Consider the following 14,266-nt stretch of genomic DNA (forward strand, 5'->3'; position numbering starts at 1 on the left):
CAATGCCAGTGCCAATTTTATTTTTTGATAAATATAAACAAATAAAATTCAATTTCTAATCAACTAAATTTTAAATACATTTATTTAAATCTTAAACAAAAAAAAGTTATGTGAAACGTATTTACAAACATTTAAGCTTTATTGAACTCGTCACACCGTCCTCATTTAGGTCTACGTTAGCTTCGATTTTGAAAAGTCCCTCGGGAGTGGCAGCAGCTTTCAAACTGAAATCCAATATGGTATCCCCGCATTTAACATGGAAAATCTCTGTTTGTTCGCCTTCCTCGTTGTTGGCTTCCTTCTTTGATTTCTCAACTTCCACAACAACAACCCTTGGCAGAAGGGAACCTTTCTTAAGGAAAACTTTCAATTTGTCTTCGGCGTCATTGTGCCAGATGTGCAAATCGCTCGGAGTGAAGAGACAGACTTCTTTGTCAGTTAAATCTTGTCCCTCAGCATCGAGCAAGAACGTCGCCTGCCGAGCGCATCCAATGGCAACAACTTCATCGGCTGCATAACTTGAGTGGATCTTTGCTTCGGGGAAGCGGCTAGTGATGGCCGATTGGATCTTGGGAATCTTCATGGTAGCGCCGAGAAGAACAATCTCGTCGATTTTCGTAACCGTGTTCTGGTTGTCGGCAAAGAGTTTCTCCACGGCTTCATTGAGGACGGCCATGAATTTGTTTATGACTGGCTGGATGAGACTCTCAAAGCGAGCACGAGACATCTGCATGCTGAAGTCCACGCCATCCATAAGAGAGTCAATGTATATTTGTGTCGTCGGCAAGGAGGTGAGGATGTGCTTGGAGTTGGTCGCAGCTGTGTATATCTTGGCTATTGAACGGCGACTCTCCTTTGGATCCAGACGATACTTTTTGAAGAATTCCTGGCAGACAAACTCCACCAAAGCCTCCGTATATTGGTTGCCTCCGATTGTGAATGGACCGACTTCCTCTATCAGTGTATACAGTCCCCCAGTGACCTCATACAAGGTGAAGTGGCTGTAGATGCCGCCACTCTTAATACAGAGAACGACCTTGCGCTCTGAGTCATCAGCTTGGGCCTCTCCGATGCCGTATGCGAGAGCGGCAGCCGTCATCTCAGAGACAACCTGCGCCACATGGAAACCAGCTTCTTCTGCTGCAGCAGCGAGGCTTGGCCAAGATTCGAGTGGGTAGTAGTTTGGTATCGAGAGCACCACGGACGGCTTCGGGATTTCCTGCAAGTACGATTGGCGCGCCAACTCGAACTCTGCTTGGAAGAATTTCACACATACTGCGTGCGGCGATATTTTCGTTACGATTTCCTTGTCTCCCTCACCCTTTGACTTCAACTCAAACTCCTTAGTGCTGTCGTTATAGTAGCAAGTGATGTACTTACATGCGTCCTTGATTTTTTCCGGGGTCAGGGTTGATTGTGAAAGGAAAAATTGCAAACTGTTTGAGACACAAGAGGCCGGTTTCGAGGACATTTTCTGCTTGGCAGTCAAGCCGCACTCTATTTCGTTGCCTTCGGCAAGAAGGCAAGCTTGCGAGACGCGGTCACCCTGCTTGTTGGCTATCACTTCGGGATTTCCATCCGCTTTTACGGTGGCAATGCAAAGTGTGCTGTTGCCGATTTTAATTCCAAATCTTGGCCACATATTTGATGATTGTTTTTTCTTTGTCTATTTTATAATTGCTGGAATATTTAAGCAAGCAGAGAAAATGTTTATAACCTCACACGCGATACCTATGCCAATTCAATTCACAAATTTCTAGTTTCTACCTGCAAATCAAATTTTCCGTGCGGCTGACATTTGTGTATTAAAATAAAAATTGTTCGTTTTTTCTTGATGACAGTTTGGGTTAAATACGATCCACAACGTGCATGTGGAAAATGTTACGTTAAGTAATGTAATGATCTACACGTAAGGTGTTGTGTACACATCGCAACAAAAGAGAATGGTGAGTTTGAAAATTTGAAATTTCTTGAAGTTATTCAGCCTAAAATTCAGAAAAAAATTAAAAAAGTGAATGTAATTAATGCCACGAGTTAATTTTGACGTTTGAATAAAATATAATCGAATTTAGCTTTTTGCTGTGTGAATTATATTAACATAAAATTCGACTTGAAATGCGAGAAATTCGGAATAATAATTAGTGATTGTTTTCCTATTTTATTTTTGGCAACACTTGTTATGACAGCTCACATACGATTCGCGTTTTGTCTCATTGTCAGACATCTTAAGTCTAATTTAATTTAACTATGAACCATTTTACAAATGAGCAATGCTTGCAAATTATTGAATTTTATTATCAAAACACGTGGGTTCATCACTTGCTTCTTCCATTTTATGGTCAGTTTATTGGGCTTACTGAGGCGGCTATTCGGGCTAGTGTGACTTACCCTGAGGCTCCACAAGAGTTAAATCCAAACCAGCTTCTCTTCCGCAATCCATTTTTTTTTGACTGGGCATATTATGTCTTGCCATGAGCAACTTCAAATGTCACATTTGGCATTAGAAACGGTTAATCTGTTGATTAATTTTTTGTTATCTTTAGTGTCGGCAGTTAATTGTTTTGGGTGAATCCATTTCTCGAAGTAAGGGAACTTCATGATTTGGAGGCGCACCTACTCAAGGACTTAATATAAGAGGACGGTGTAGACTAAGATAATTTGTGTAGAATGTCGGTTGACAGCTTTGAAGTTGTTCTGTGCCTATAGTAAAGATAAGATTAAACTAATGAATTTAGGCACTCGACGACAATTTAAACGAAATGAAATATTAATTTAAAAAAGACTGTGGAAAATGGACTCTCACTACTACATACACCACAAACGACAAATTTGATGACAGGATTTTGATCCACTCGAAAAATCCAAACTTCGATGACAGGATCATGAACTGGATGTTGGACATTTACGATGACAGGACTATCGGCCTGTCATCAGATAATCCAATAGAGACTCCAAGTATAAGTTATCGATTAGGCACCGTTCGCATTAATTGGGTATCTTTTACTCCATTACGTTGAAAATTTTGCGGAAGAATTTAGGTGCGAAGCCTCTTAAAATACAGGTAATTTCACATGCAACATACAATCAAGTAATAAATTTTAATCTTATTCCAAGCCCGATGAGAGAAAACTTAATCTGTGGCTGTCAATCCAGCAATTTAGTTTGAAAAGACCTATGGTCAACCCGATGATGGCTGACCGAAAACATTTAAGCCATTCTTAAGGAACATCTACTCCAGATTGAGGGAAGGAACTAAATCGATTTGCAATTTGAAAACAAAGTATAAAATCTTATTAAACCGTCTTTAATATATTTTACACCCATTCATGCATATATCAATATTATTTATTAAAATAAACGATTTACTTAAAAAATATATATAAACACTATATAATTCCCTTATTACGCATAAAATCTACCTACATTTATACTATCCGAATGGCTGTTTTTATTAACATTGTACATTCTTAAATAAGACTAGACTGCCATTTTAATTTTTGTTGTTGAAGAAGAAATACAATATGACTAAAAAAAAATTATAGAAATTTATATTACGTAAATTCTTGAACGTTCCTTTTTCGGCGTTAAACGCTGCAGCAGCAAATCTGCCGATGAAGTTCTTCTTAGTCGTGTTGACCTCTTTCGACTGCCAGCATCGTTCGTAAATGATTTACTACGAACGTGACGTCTAAAGTGGGTATTTCGCTTTTTATTATTGCTTACTCGGAATGGATTGTTAACATTTCCAAAACATGATGCTGAAGCTGAATTTTCCAAGATGTCCATTTCACTTTGCTTAATTGGTTCCAATTCAAAGTCATAACAAATACTTCCGCTGCTATGCGTCGGGCGATGTTTGTAATGACTGCAAGATGGTTTTTCTGTTCTCTCAGAGCCGCCATGGGCAGAGGAATGCGAATCGAAATTGACATCTCGTTCTGAATCCGATTGAGTGTGGGAGCTGCTTCTTGACTTGATGACTTGGTTGAACATATCTAGTGGATTTGATGGAGTAGATAGAATTTGACGATGATCAGTTATTGGCGAGGGATCTCTGGAAAGTTCAGAACCGAAAATACTGGCATTGCTAATGTATGAGTTTCTTAAAAAAGAATAGAAGAAGATATTAAAATGTTTTACATGATTACGTGTCAGGGAAAGGATATTAATTCATGAAAGTAACTACTTACCTGTCGATTGGCAAATTGGTGCCATAATTCAAGGACTCCGGTGGAAGAAAATCATTCAAAAATGTTTCAGGAGACGAAAACGTATGCCTTAGTCGTTGAACTCTAAAATTTTGATTACCATTGTTGAAAACAACCCATGAACGCTTTAGATAAGTATTTTCAGTACAAATATTGCTCTTGGGACGTTGTGATTCTATAATAGTAAATAAAATAAAATGTAAGTTGTTTTTAAATGGCGCCCAACACAGGCGAATAAAATAAATGTCAGTTTATTTTGTACAACTTACTTGTATCACTTCCCGTTAATGTTTGTGGTATGGCTAAGGTAAAGGAAATGTTAAGGGATTCGTCTCTAAACTCATTAGAGCATTCCTCAAACTGCGTTGGCGAGCCCGAAGAGCTTGGTTGTGGCTGGCGTTGCTGATTGGAAACCTGGAGCTCCGAACAGGTTGTGGGTAATTCACCCCCAATGGAAATCGATGTTGCGCTCGTTGCATTCCCCATGGGTTGACTGCTCGTCGAGCACCTGATGCATTGCCTCTCTGTGCCCGGTTCTGCAAGGTCTGCAAATGGTAATCTTATTTAAAATTAATTAAAATGCGATTGTGAAAGTAATCATGCATTCTGCTAGTGCTTACCACAAGCCGCAGTTGCCTGCAATACACGCGAGGCTAGCTCTTGTATGGGATTTTCCATTGGATTCAATGTTGATGCTGCTGGTGTTGAAGCTGACGTTGCTGCTGAAGAAGTTGAAGGACCGTACACATGTACAGCCGGCTGGGGAAGGTTGCTGCTAGTTCTGCCTCGACTTCGTGATCTGTAAATAATAATTGTTCAGTTATGCAAAAACCTTTGACAATATTCAATAAACCTTGATTGGTCATGGTGATGCCTTCGATGTCTTCTCTGCCTTTGGCGTGATTCATGACTTATCTCCTGCTCCATCCCGATTTTAATAACTTCTTCATAGTCTGGCGGCGCCTCATAATCTGGTGGCTCATCTGTCGTCAGTTCTTCTTGTCGATCTTTTTTTTTAAAACGAACAGAAAAAAAACATTAATTCCTTGGGGTGACTGATGCGAGAGTTTTACCTAACAGCTCACTGATTGTTTGCAAATGATTCTGCAACTCTCGCTGATGTCTCGCCCGCACACCCATTCTATACAGAATCACCATCCATCCAGAAAGGACTGCAAAAATTCCCAAAGTGCTCATCACGAATATTCCTGTTGCGGTCTTGAGATCTGGGTATTGCTCCATTTTGGGAAAATAGTAATTGGGCTTGTGGGAATACCATCGCCGATCGCTCTGCAGATGAGCCCAGTCCTCTTCACACGATTCGGGCTCATCACTCCCATCTCCACAATGATCAAATCCATCACAATGTAGACGAATTGATATACAGTGATTGTTGTTGCACAAGAACTCGGATCCAATATAGCAATCTACAAAGAGTACATCGATTTAAAGTTTAAGGTTTGTTATTATATGGAGACTTTAACTTACTTAGATAATTGAAGACACTGTAAACTATTGCAAGCTTGGAAGACATTCCAAAGACTCCCCTCAACCGGATGTAATAGCCAGTTAAAATTGGAACAATATGGTTTTCCTTGCTCATTCCATTATTTGGCCAAACAACACTCTCAATGGCCGAAGCATCTGAAGTGGTCCCTTGGCGAATTGTGAGCTCCGATCGTGATGCCATTCCGAAGAATGATTCCAATCTCAACGATATATGCGTCTTCATCATCATGTAGTTATTTCCGGGCTTAATTATCCAAATGCAATCATACAGTCGTACGTCCGTGGAATTATCAATCATATTCATCATTGTTATTGCACCTCCTGGTCCAGAAACCATTCCACCGCAATCTAGAAGGCATACAATTGGTAAGTATTCCATGAAAGTTTTGTTTCCTAAACTGATCAAATCTCACCAGTATTAGGTATCAACTGTTGATCCTTGAGCTGTTTAGCTGAGACAAATGAGACTTCCGCTCTGAAACCGGATCCTGTAACACCATTACCACGAAATTGCAGCAGCAACGATTTCCCACTGCTTATGATGATCGGCGGACGAAAATGCTCACCAGCATATGAGTCTAGCATTTGGCCATTTGAGTCGAAAACCTTCAAATGTCATAATACAACAAATCAAGGTATAATCTGAATAAGGCATCATATAAAACCATTAGTTATTGACCTCTAGAGTCGACGATAATCCCAGTTGGAAGTCTGTGAACTCCAAACGAACTTGACAGTTGTCTGCTTCACATGTTAGAATATGCTCAATTCCATAGTCACGTGGATATGACATAGGGAAGTAGGGTGTTGAAATGATTTGTGGCATGAACTGTGAATAGTTACTGACGATGGATTGTGTTGGCGAACCACTTATTATCTTAACGTTTCCTTTAAATAGATTTTAAAACAAAAAACAAACAACATATAATAAAAACTCAAATAAAAATAGAATAGTAAAACAACAAAATTGTTTTTATAATATTTTCCAATTAAGACAAATAATTCTTTTGTTTGTTCTTGAACTTTTAAAATAGGATTACAGAGAATAAACATATCGATTGCTTGATGGTGCAACAGAATTAGGAAAATAGGGTATTCATTTCAAGCACCAACCTAGGTGGTCTGTTTTTTGTACAAAACAAAGACTAACTAATCTAATTTTTCAAATATCAATTCTTATGCGTGGTGCATTTTCAGAAATAAAAGACCTTTAACGTCTTTGGTGTTCTTGACAACAATTATAACCCTTTTATATTCTTGATGTATTTTAATTTTTAACGTATTCATGTATTTGAGCTTGAAGTTGCTGTTAAGAATTTCTATACGTTTATATTTATTAAAAAGAAATTGAAGATGATTAATGAGCCAAAAACACAAAGGGAATTTCCACTGATTTTTCATTGGTCTTTTTAGATAGTTTACAGTAAAATTATACTTTTTCTATAAGGTTTTTGGTTGCTTTAGTTCGCATTCGAACTAAAAATCAATCTAACACGTCAGGTTTTTGAGGTTCAATCTTTTATAATTGGAAAAAAACTTATTAAAAATCGTGATGATTTTCCAACCTTGAATTCCTTATTTCGATATTCCTTTTGGAAGTTTTTAGTATCTTACTTATTCAGAAGTTGTAGGTCTTAAAATTAACCTTAAAAAAACGCTGAAGCATTTATACCAAAACGGTTCTTATTAGAAAACCCAAAACGGTATACAGGTATTTTTGGTGTTGACCACATAAAGTTAAAATCATATCTAAAAATTAACTCTAAACTATTCCAAAATATAAAAGAATCATGTTCAGATTTTTCAAAACTTAAGATAAGGACTCTCATAACTAATGGGTAGGTTCAGACAACACAAGGGACTTCAGTGCAGTTAACTTCATTTTTTAAATGTACATTTTGACCAAGGCAACTAGTTAGTTTTTCAAGCGTCATAAGTTTCAAAACTTTACTTCGCAAATCTTTACTTTAAGTTCATAGTACAAAAAGTACCAACAAATTATTGTCTTAAAAACACTCTTCAGGCAAGCTACAAGTCCACCACGATTTGTATTTTGTATTGCAAATCAATATTAGTTATTTCTTTACCAAATTGACAAAAAACCCTTTTACAAAAGTTGTGCAGAAAATAAATAAATCATAGAGTATAATAAAGTTCAGCTTTCAGTTGAATAAAAAAACATTATCAACTGTCCTTTTGATAGAAGTAGACTTGACTTGATAGTTAGGAAGATTTTTCTTGACTAACTTACCAGTCAGATTTCCATCAAAGTTGCCTTAATTCGAAGGTAATTTTTTGGCAGCTGGCCAATCAGATACTAGAAACTTGCCTAACTTTCAAGTCCCTTATGTCGTCTGAACGTGGCCATTGAAAAATTACGAAAGCTAAGTGAGATACTTAAATGATTTAAACTATATCTAAAAGATGAAGATTTATACTTTCCAAAATGATCAATTTATTGTTAAGAGAAATGTTTTGTTCAAACTTAGCCTAAAAATAACCTTTTTTGGTTGTCGTAAGCATTTTAAGAATGCCATATTTTAAAAACCGTATGTGGTAGAAAAATTTAAAGATGTGATTCGAATTCAGAACATTTTAATCCCTTGAAAAAGTATTGTTTTGTTTGTGCACCACAAAAAAAACTTAATTTTGTAGACCAGTGTCGATATCGACAACCATAAATGCTGTTTTGCTTCCCAAAGTGCTCTGTCGCTGAGTTGGTCTTATACTGGAAACATATGTTTCGACATCGCACCAAAAAGGTTTTCAATCGTGTTGACGTCTGAAGACCGTATGGGATATTCCAAAACATCAATCCTTTTTGCATGGATCCACTGCTTCGCAATTTCACTTGCGTCCTTTGGATTGTTGCCTCGCTCAAAACCCCAATTTAGCGGCATTTTATTTTCAGCATGGGGCAAAATATTCAATTCCCAGATTTTTACATACAGATAATGGTCAGGTACAAAATGCCTTCAATTCGATATAATGACCCAACATGTAAAATGAATTTTCAGTGAAAGTGACGAGACCCTTTTCCACCAGTCAATACAATCATAAACTCGCCTAATTACAGAATGTTTCCCCACTTTGATACAGGCCAGTCAAGGTGTCCTTTTGAAAATACCAATCTTTGGTCAACATGGTTTTTGGGATTAAGAGAACCTTTCGTGGTATGTGGGCCATCATGTTCTCTTAAACGTCTGCGAATTGTCTCATCATTAGCCCCAATGGAAAACATGTCCTTCTTTTCCGTTGTGAGCGAAAAAGGATTAATTTTCAAATGCTTTAAAACCCGTTGTATGTTCTACCTTTTGAGAACTAACTGGCTTCCGCCCACGAGTTTCTTTCTCTGGTAAGTATTTTACGGCATTTCTTCCGTTGTTGGAGGTCATCCGATTGAATTTTCAACCTTCGAATAAGTCTTGCTCTCTAAAATTAGTCTTCTGATGATTGCACGCTGTTCAGAATTGCATTACTTGTCTTTTCCCGTTGCTGTTGAATATCTAACTATTTTTAAAATTTAATTGATGTGACTTAAATGGATGCACTTAAATCAATCGTGTACAAACACTTTAAATTCCTGATCGATGTGCTGCTATCTTTTCTACCAGAAGAACTCAACACACATTAGCAACACAAATATTTAACTAAGTCTTCGTTGAAAAGTTATTATTTTGTCAAAATATTATAATTTTTGGCTATCAAGGCAGTAAGGAAATGGTATAAAATAGGAGCTTAACAACAACTTTACCCATCCTTCCTACAAAATTCTGAAGCTACACTAAATTCTTGAGCTTACACTAAATTTACAAACTATTATACAAAATTTCTAAAACTTACTTTCTGAAAAATATTGCAGTGTGAAGATATGACTGTTAGTGGCACGATAGAAGAACTTTAATAGAAGAGTTCGAGTCTTGCTGCGAAACACCTTGCCATCACCACAGAACTCCTGTCCCGATATGGTTGCATCATAAGGTGGTTCCGAAAATTGAATATGCTCGCAAGGACACATTGTGGGCGATTTTCCACCTACGCCATTATTGGTGATTCTTTCACATACCTTGGAAAAGTTCACGTACGTAAATGTTATGCGAATTACACATTCCGCACAAGTAACCAATTCTAAATTACATTGGTACCAGATGTCGTTTGTGCGATTCCTTATATTAAGAGGTGTATATAGTGTACTCTAAAATACATATATATTTTTTTAAAAACTTTTTTTTTCATAATTTTTTTACAGTTTTCACACACCCGATATGCTGAAGTAGTAACATTACGGGCATGTAAATCGCCCCTTTCTCCAAGTTCGAGAAAATGTCTCCGGCCATTCCAATGACTGCAAATATCCAATTCTCGATGACTGTTTCCCGAGTAAGCTGAGCTAGCGTCCTTAAAGACTGCTACAAACACGATCCCGATAAACACAACTATCTCTAGTGAGTAAGTACTAACATTACTAGAAAACTGTTTCATATTTAAAAAATTGGCTTTAAAATAAAGGGTCTAGGATCTACTAAATATAGCTGAATGATATGTTTGCGAAAGGATACCATAAGTCCAACTGTTCGCGACTCTGTATGAATTTCAACTAAACCGATAGTTCTGGCCCCACGAGTAAAATTGCAATTCTTCAGAAAAACTAAACCAACCCCAAAATACAAGAAAAGCGTAAGAAGGTACGAGTACGTACGTTAAACCTTATTATATTTACCTGCTGCTACCTGTTTTGTTATTTTGCTTTTTTCTTTTGACGAAGCCATAGAATTTTTAGCAAAACAAAAAATGTGTCGTAACTCATACTGGTAGTGTATGAAAAACATTCAGAATGGGGAGACCTTTTCATTGGAAAATGGTCAGGCTACAGGCTGACTTTTCTCTATATACACTAAGAAAAATGTAGTCTTCTTAAAAAAACAAGAATACACAAGTTTCGTTAACAAAAAATTAAAAAAGAAACATGAACTTTTAACCTTCGATACTAAAAGTTTGAGTTTAAGCAAATACTGAATGGATACTATTGACCTTTGACCTTTTATTATTTTCAATTTGTATCTAAACATAAACTTACCATTTCATAGATTAATATTTTCCACGTTTTTGATCAGTGTAGATATCTCGCCCCAATTTGGTGGTTCTTCTAGTTCTACACAGCTAAAATAAAATACACCTTAGAAGATGATGGTATACTTTGTTATTTTGAGTAGGTAGATCATGTCAAACGGTAATGCACACTTCCAGGGATTCATTGACACGTTTGCGGTTTTTGCATTCATTAATGTGTACGATTTTCTTTCCGTATAATATTAAATGTATGTAGGTAAATTTAGTTTCATATCAAGTCTCCCTAACGAATATATTTACCCCAAAAAGACTTAAATAAAACGAAAAGTCAAGCAATTACTACTACGAAGATTTTGTGGTTCAGGAGACAAGTTCTTGACAATGCCAAGGAATAAGTTTGAACCCATTTAATAGTCCACCGGATAAAAATGTATGAATGTTACATCGTCATTCTGGACGATTCTGCTGAACAAACCTTTTATGAATCACCAATACTGAGCCAAAAATAAACGCTTATAAACTATAAACTATTTACAAACTGTAAACTTTATCGAAATTCTAAAAACTGCATCGTTAGTCCTTTGTGAGTACCTGTGCAGAGTTATAAGAATAACTTAGAAGAAAAATAGTGCATCATTTTTTATCATTTATTTTGTAGAATGGTAAAAAAGTCGTTGCACGTAGACTTTTGTCGGCCACTGTAGTTAGTAAAATGCACTCTGGGAATAGAAAATTTAATTGAGTATTTTTTTTAAACTAGCTTGTTCCGGCAGACGTTTTTCTGCCCTTTCTCCGAAAGGTTGCGTGATGACATTCATAGTTCTTATGCATAATAGCCTCTCCTACTTATTGCATTTACAGACCTTGTTTTGCTTTTTTGATAACGCCATTACTTTGATTTCTTGAAGAGATAAGCTCATCTATATTTTCTAAACACGCAGTTTATTTCACATTTACTTTTCCTTATTTTTTAAACTCAAATTTCAAATTGTAATTGACTGTGAAATTTTCACACCGTTTTCTTCACTTGTTCCGTTAAAGCAATTTCAAAACGAAAAAGCTCCCATCCTTAGCTGTACTTAAACTTTGATTTGTTTTTAGTATTATATCTTATCTCTCTATATTGAATATGTGTTTTACGCATCTAATTCACTTTGACGCCAGTCATCGTTATCTTCAACGTCGGTCGTCATGATCAGCTCGAAACGTTTACATGATTTGTCCGAGAACTACATTTTATTCAATGACACTGAATCGATGAAAAGCCTATAGAATAGAATTCATTATGTCTTTACTCACCTTCGCTTTTCCATTTACTGGCTTCAATTAAAAACTAACAACCTTCAAATAAGATTTATAAAATAACGTTTTATTGTTTGTTTGTTTTGTTTTTCTTGCACAAAAATATTTCTCTGATTGGTATAGGTATAAAAAAAGTGAAGAGTTACCTTCGAGCAGTCTAATAAAATACTAACATCGTAGAGAACTTCTTCGCGCTACTGCCGCCTTACAAATGGGATTTAATATTTTCACTCGATACGAGTTATTGATTGAGAGCATCATTCAAATTTTCAGCCAACTTGTCCATGAACTCAAATGTTTCCATGTAGTCCTCGCGTTTAACGTTGTTTAAGCCCTTAATGCAAGTGGCCAAATCTTTGGTCATGAATCCACATTCGATGGTGTCGATGCAGACCTTTTCAAGAGTTTCAGCGAATTCTTTTAGTTCGGTGTTGTTGTCTAACTTGGCACGATGGAGAAGACCGCGAGTCCAGGCAAAGATCGAAGCAATTGGATTGGTTGAGGTTTCCTTGCCTTCTTGGTACATTCTGTAGTGACGAGTGACAGTTCCGTGAGCAGCTTCTGATTCTACAGTCTTGCCGTCTGGACAGAGGAGCACCGATGTCATCATACCGAGGGAACCAAAACCTTGAGCCACGGAGTCGGATTGCACATCACCATCGTAGTTCTTGCAGGCCCAGACAAATCCTCCGTCCGATTTCATGCTATAGGCAACCATGTCGTCAATAAGGCGATGTTCGTACGAGATGCCAGCTTCCTCGTATTGCTTCTTGTAATCCTTTTCGTAGATTTCCTCGAAGATGTTCTTGAAACGTCCATCGTACATCTTCAGAATGGTGTTCTTGGTGCTGAGATACAATGGTAACTTTTTGGCCAGGGCAAATTTCATTGATGAGTGTGCAAAGTCAACGATTGATTCATCAGTGTTGTACATAGCTAGAGCAACTCCGGGGGATTTGTATTCATGTACGACTTTCTTGATTCCTTTACTATCGGCGTTGGTAGGGGTGAACACCAGTGTCACGGTTCCAGCTTCGGGCACAACGAAATCTGTGGCCTTGTACTGATCGGCATGAGCATGACGACCAATGATGATAGGTTTTTCCCAACCCTTCACCAGACGTGGAATGTTCTTACAGATAATAGCCTCACGGAAAACAGTGCCTCCCAGAATGTTACGAATGGTTCCATTGGGGGACTTCCACATTTTCTTCAAATTAAACTCCTCGACACGCTTCTCGTCGGGGGTAATTGTTGCGCACTTGATGCCAACGTTGTACTTTTTGATTGCTTCAGCACAATCAATGGTCACTTGGTCGTTGGTCAGATCACGATTTTCCATTCCCAAATCGTAGGTATGCAAATCGATGCTCACGTAAGGCAAAATCAGTTTCTCCTTGATTGAACTCCAAATGATGCGAGTCATCTCATCGCCCAGCATATCAACAACGGGACCACTCTTGATCTTGCACGCCATCTGAAATGTTGACAAGAATTTCGACATTACGAAAACTGTTTAACTAACTATCTATTAAATTTATTATAAAAATTTATTAAAATGCACGTTCCGCCGGTCGTGAACGTTTAAATGCTTCTAAAGTCTGAACAATGGATTATGGAATTACTCCGGAATTTGTTGTTATCAAATCAAACTACACACAGCACAATCATCTGTGCTGTCATTCTTTATCAGTTTCAGTAATTTTGTATTATGTAAGGCAATAAATAAATTAAAGTATTTTCTCTTTCTATCTTATTTAATTTAAAGGGCAGTTATATAGTGTGCTCTTTGTTTTGCTTATTTTTTCGATAAAATATAAAATTAAGCTTTTGAAAAGCCTTCTTTGAGATAATAAAACAGTGTGTTGTGGAAGTATAGTATTCGTATACATTTTTTAGATTGCATTAAAATTCAATATTTAGTCTAGATTTGGGCATTTGGCTAATGGCTGAATGAGAGTTCTTCTTATAATTTATTATTGACATAAAGTTGCTTGGCATTTTTTATTTATGCAAAAAATACTACATAGTAAATTGATTTATTAACAGTTTTAAATCGGATTTGGGGATTTATATTTTTTCAAGGGGATTACAGATGTAAAAATTATGATTGTAGATGATTTGTATTAAAGAAATAATTTTGATTTCAATAAAGAATCTCTTTGACGTTAATTAAT

General features: G+C 36.8%; 3 protein-coding genes across 5 annotated transcripts; all 3 read right to left on the reverse strand.

The window, feature by feature from the left end:
- Window positions 1-47: 47 nt before the first annotated feature.
- On the reverse strand, window positions 48-1,812 carry LOC129947113 (heat shock 70 kDa protein 14). Its single transcript, XM_056057548.1, has one exon. The coding sequence runs from the start codon at window positions 1,640-1,642 to the stop codon at window positions 122-124; it is 1,521 nt and encodes a 506-aa protein (XP_055913523.1). The 5' UTR covers window positions 1,643-1,812; the 3' UTR covers window positions 48-121.
- A 1,476-nt stretch (window positions 1,813-3,288) lies between these two features.
- Window positions 3,289-10,321, reverse strand: LOC129948234 (uncharacterized). Of its 3 annotated transcripts, none has more exons than XM_056059150.1 (11): window positions 9,978-10,321; window positions 9,561-9,912; window positions 6,397-6,605; window positions 6,131-6,323; window positions 5,697-6,065; window positions 5,282-5,635; window positions 5,062-5,215; window positions 4,829-5,007; window positions 4,478-4,753; window positions 4,191-4,383; window positions 3,289-4,054 (listed from the first exon to the last, which is right to left on the reverse strand). In XM_056059150.1, exons 1-11 carry the CDS (start codon window positions 10,197-10,199, stop codon window positions 3,547-3,549), a joined length of 3,009 nt encoding a protein of 1,002 aa, XP_055915125.1. In that variant the 5' UTR covers window positions 10,200-10,321; the 3' UTR covers window positions 3,289-3,546. The 3 variants fall into 3 exon arrangements, with proteins under 3 accessions (XP_055915125.1, XP_055915124.1, XP_055915126.1); XM_056059149.1 differs by having other exon boundaries at window positions 3,289-4,102; window positions 9,978-10,320; XM_056059151.1 differs by lacking the exon at window positions 3,289-4,054 and having other exon boundaries at window positions 4,243-4,383; window positions 4,478-4,767.
- Window positions 10,322-12,135: 1,814 nt separating this feature from the next.
- LOC129945336 (isocitrate dehydrogenase [NADP] cytoplasmic) lies at window positions 12,136-13,752 on the reverse strand. Its single transcript, XM_056055010.1, has one exon. It carries the CDS (start codon window positions 13,591-13,593, stop codon window positions 12,331-12,333), a length of 1,263 nt encoding a protein of 420 aa, XP_055910985.1. The 5' UTR covers window positions 13,594-13,752; the 3' UTR covers window positions 12,136-12,330.
- Window positions 13,753-14,266: the final 514 nt, after the last annotated feature.

This window comes from Eupeodes corollae, chromosome 2 (genome assembly GCF_945859685.1).
Source record: "Eupeodes corollae chromosome 2, idEupCoro1.1, whole genome shotgun sequence".
In the NCBI taxonomy this organism is placed as follows: Eukaryota; Metazoa; Arthropoda; class Insecta; order Diptera; family Syrphidae; genus Eupeodes; species Eupeodes corollae.

What these genes read in the sequence shown, in the direction of transcription:
- LOC129947113 (XM_056057548.1), bottom strand. Translation starts at nt 1,642, where the DNA reads ATGTGGCCAAGATTTGGAATTAAAATCGGCAACAGCACACTTTGCATT.
- LOC129948234 (XM_056059149.1), bottom strand. Translation starts at nt 10,199, where the DNA reads ATGAAACAGTTTTCTAGTAATGTTAGTACTTACTCACTAGAGATAGTT. An exon ending in TTACTACTTCAGCATATCGG is followed by an intron (nt 9,913 to 9,977) that starts GTGTGTGAAAAC and finishes TATGTATTTTAG; the next exon opens with AGTACACTATATACACCTCT. An exon ending in AACAATCAGTGAGCTGTTAG is followed by an intron (nt 5,216 to 5,281) that starts GTAAAACTCTCG and finishes TTAAAAAAAAAG; the next exon opens with ATCGACAAGAAGAACTGACG.
- LOC129945336 (XM_056055010.1), bottom strand. Translation starts at nt 13,593, where the DNA reads ATGTCGAAATTCTTGTCAACATTTCAGATGGCGTGCAAGATCAAGAGT.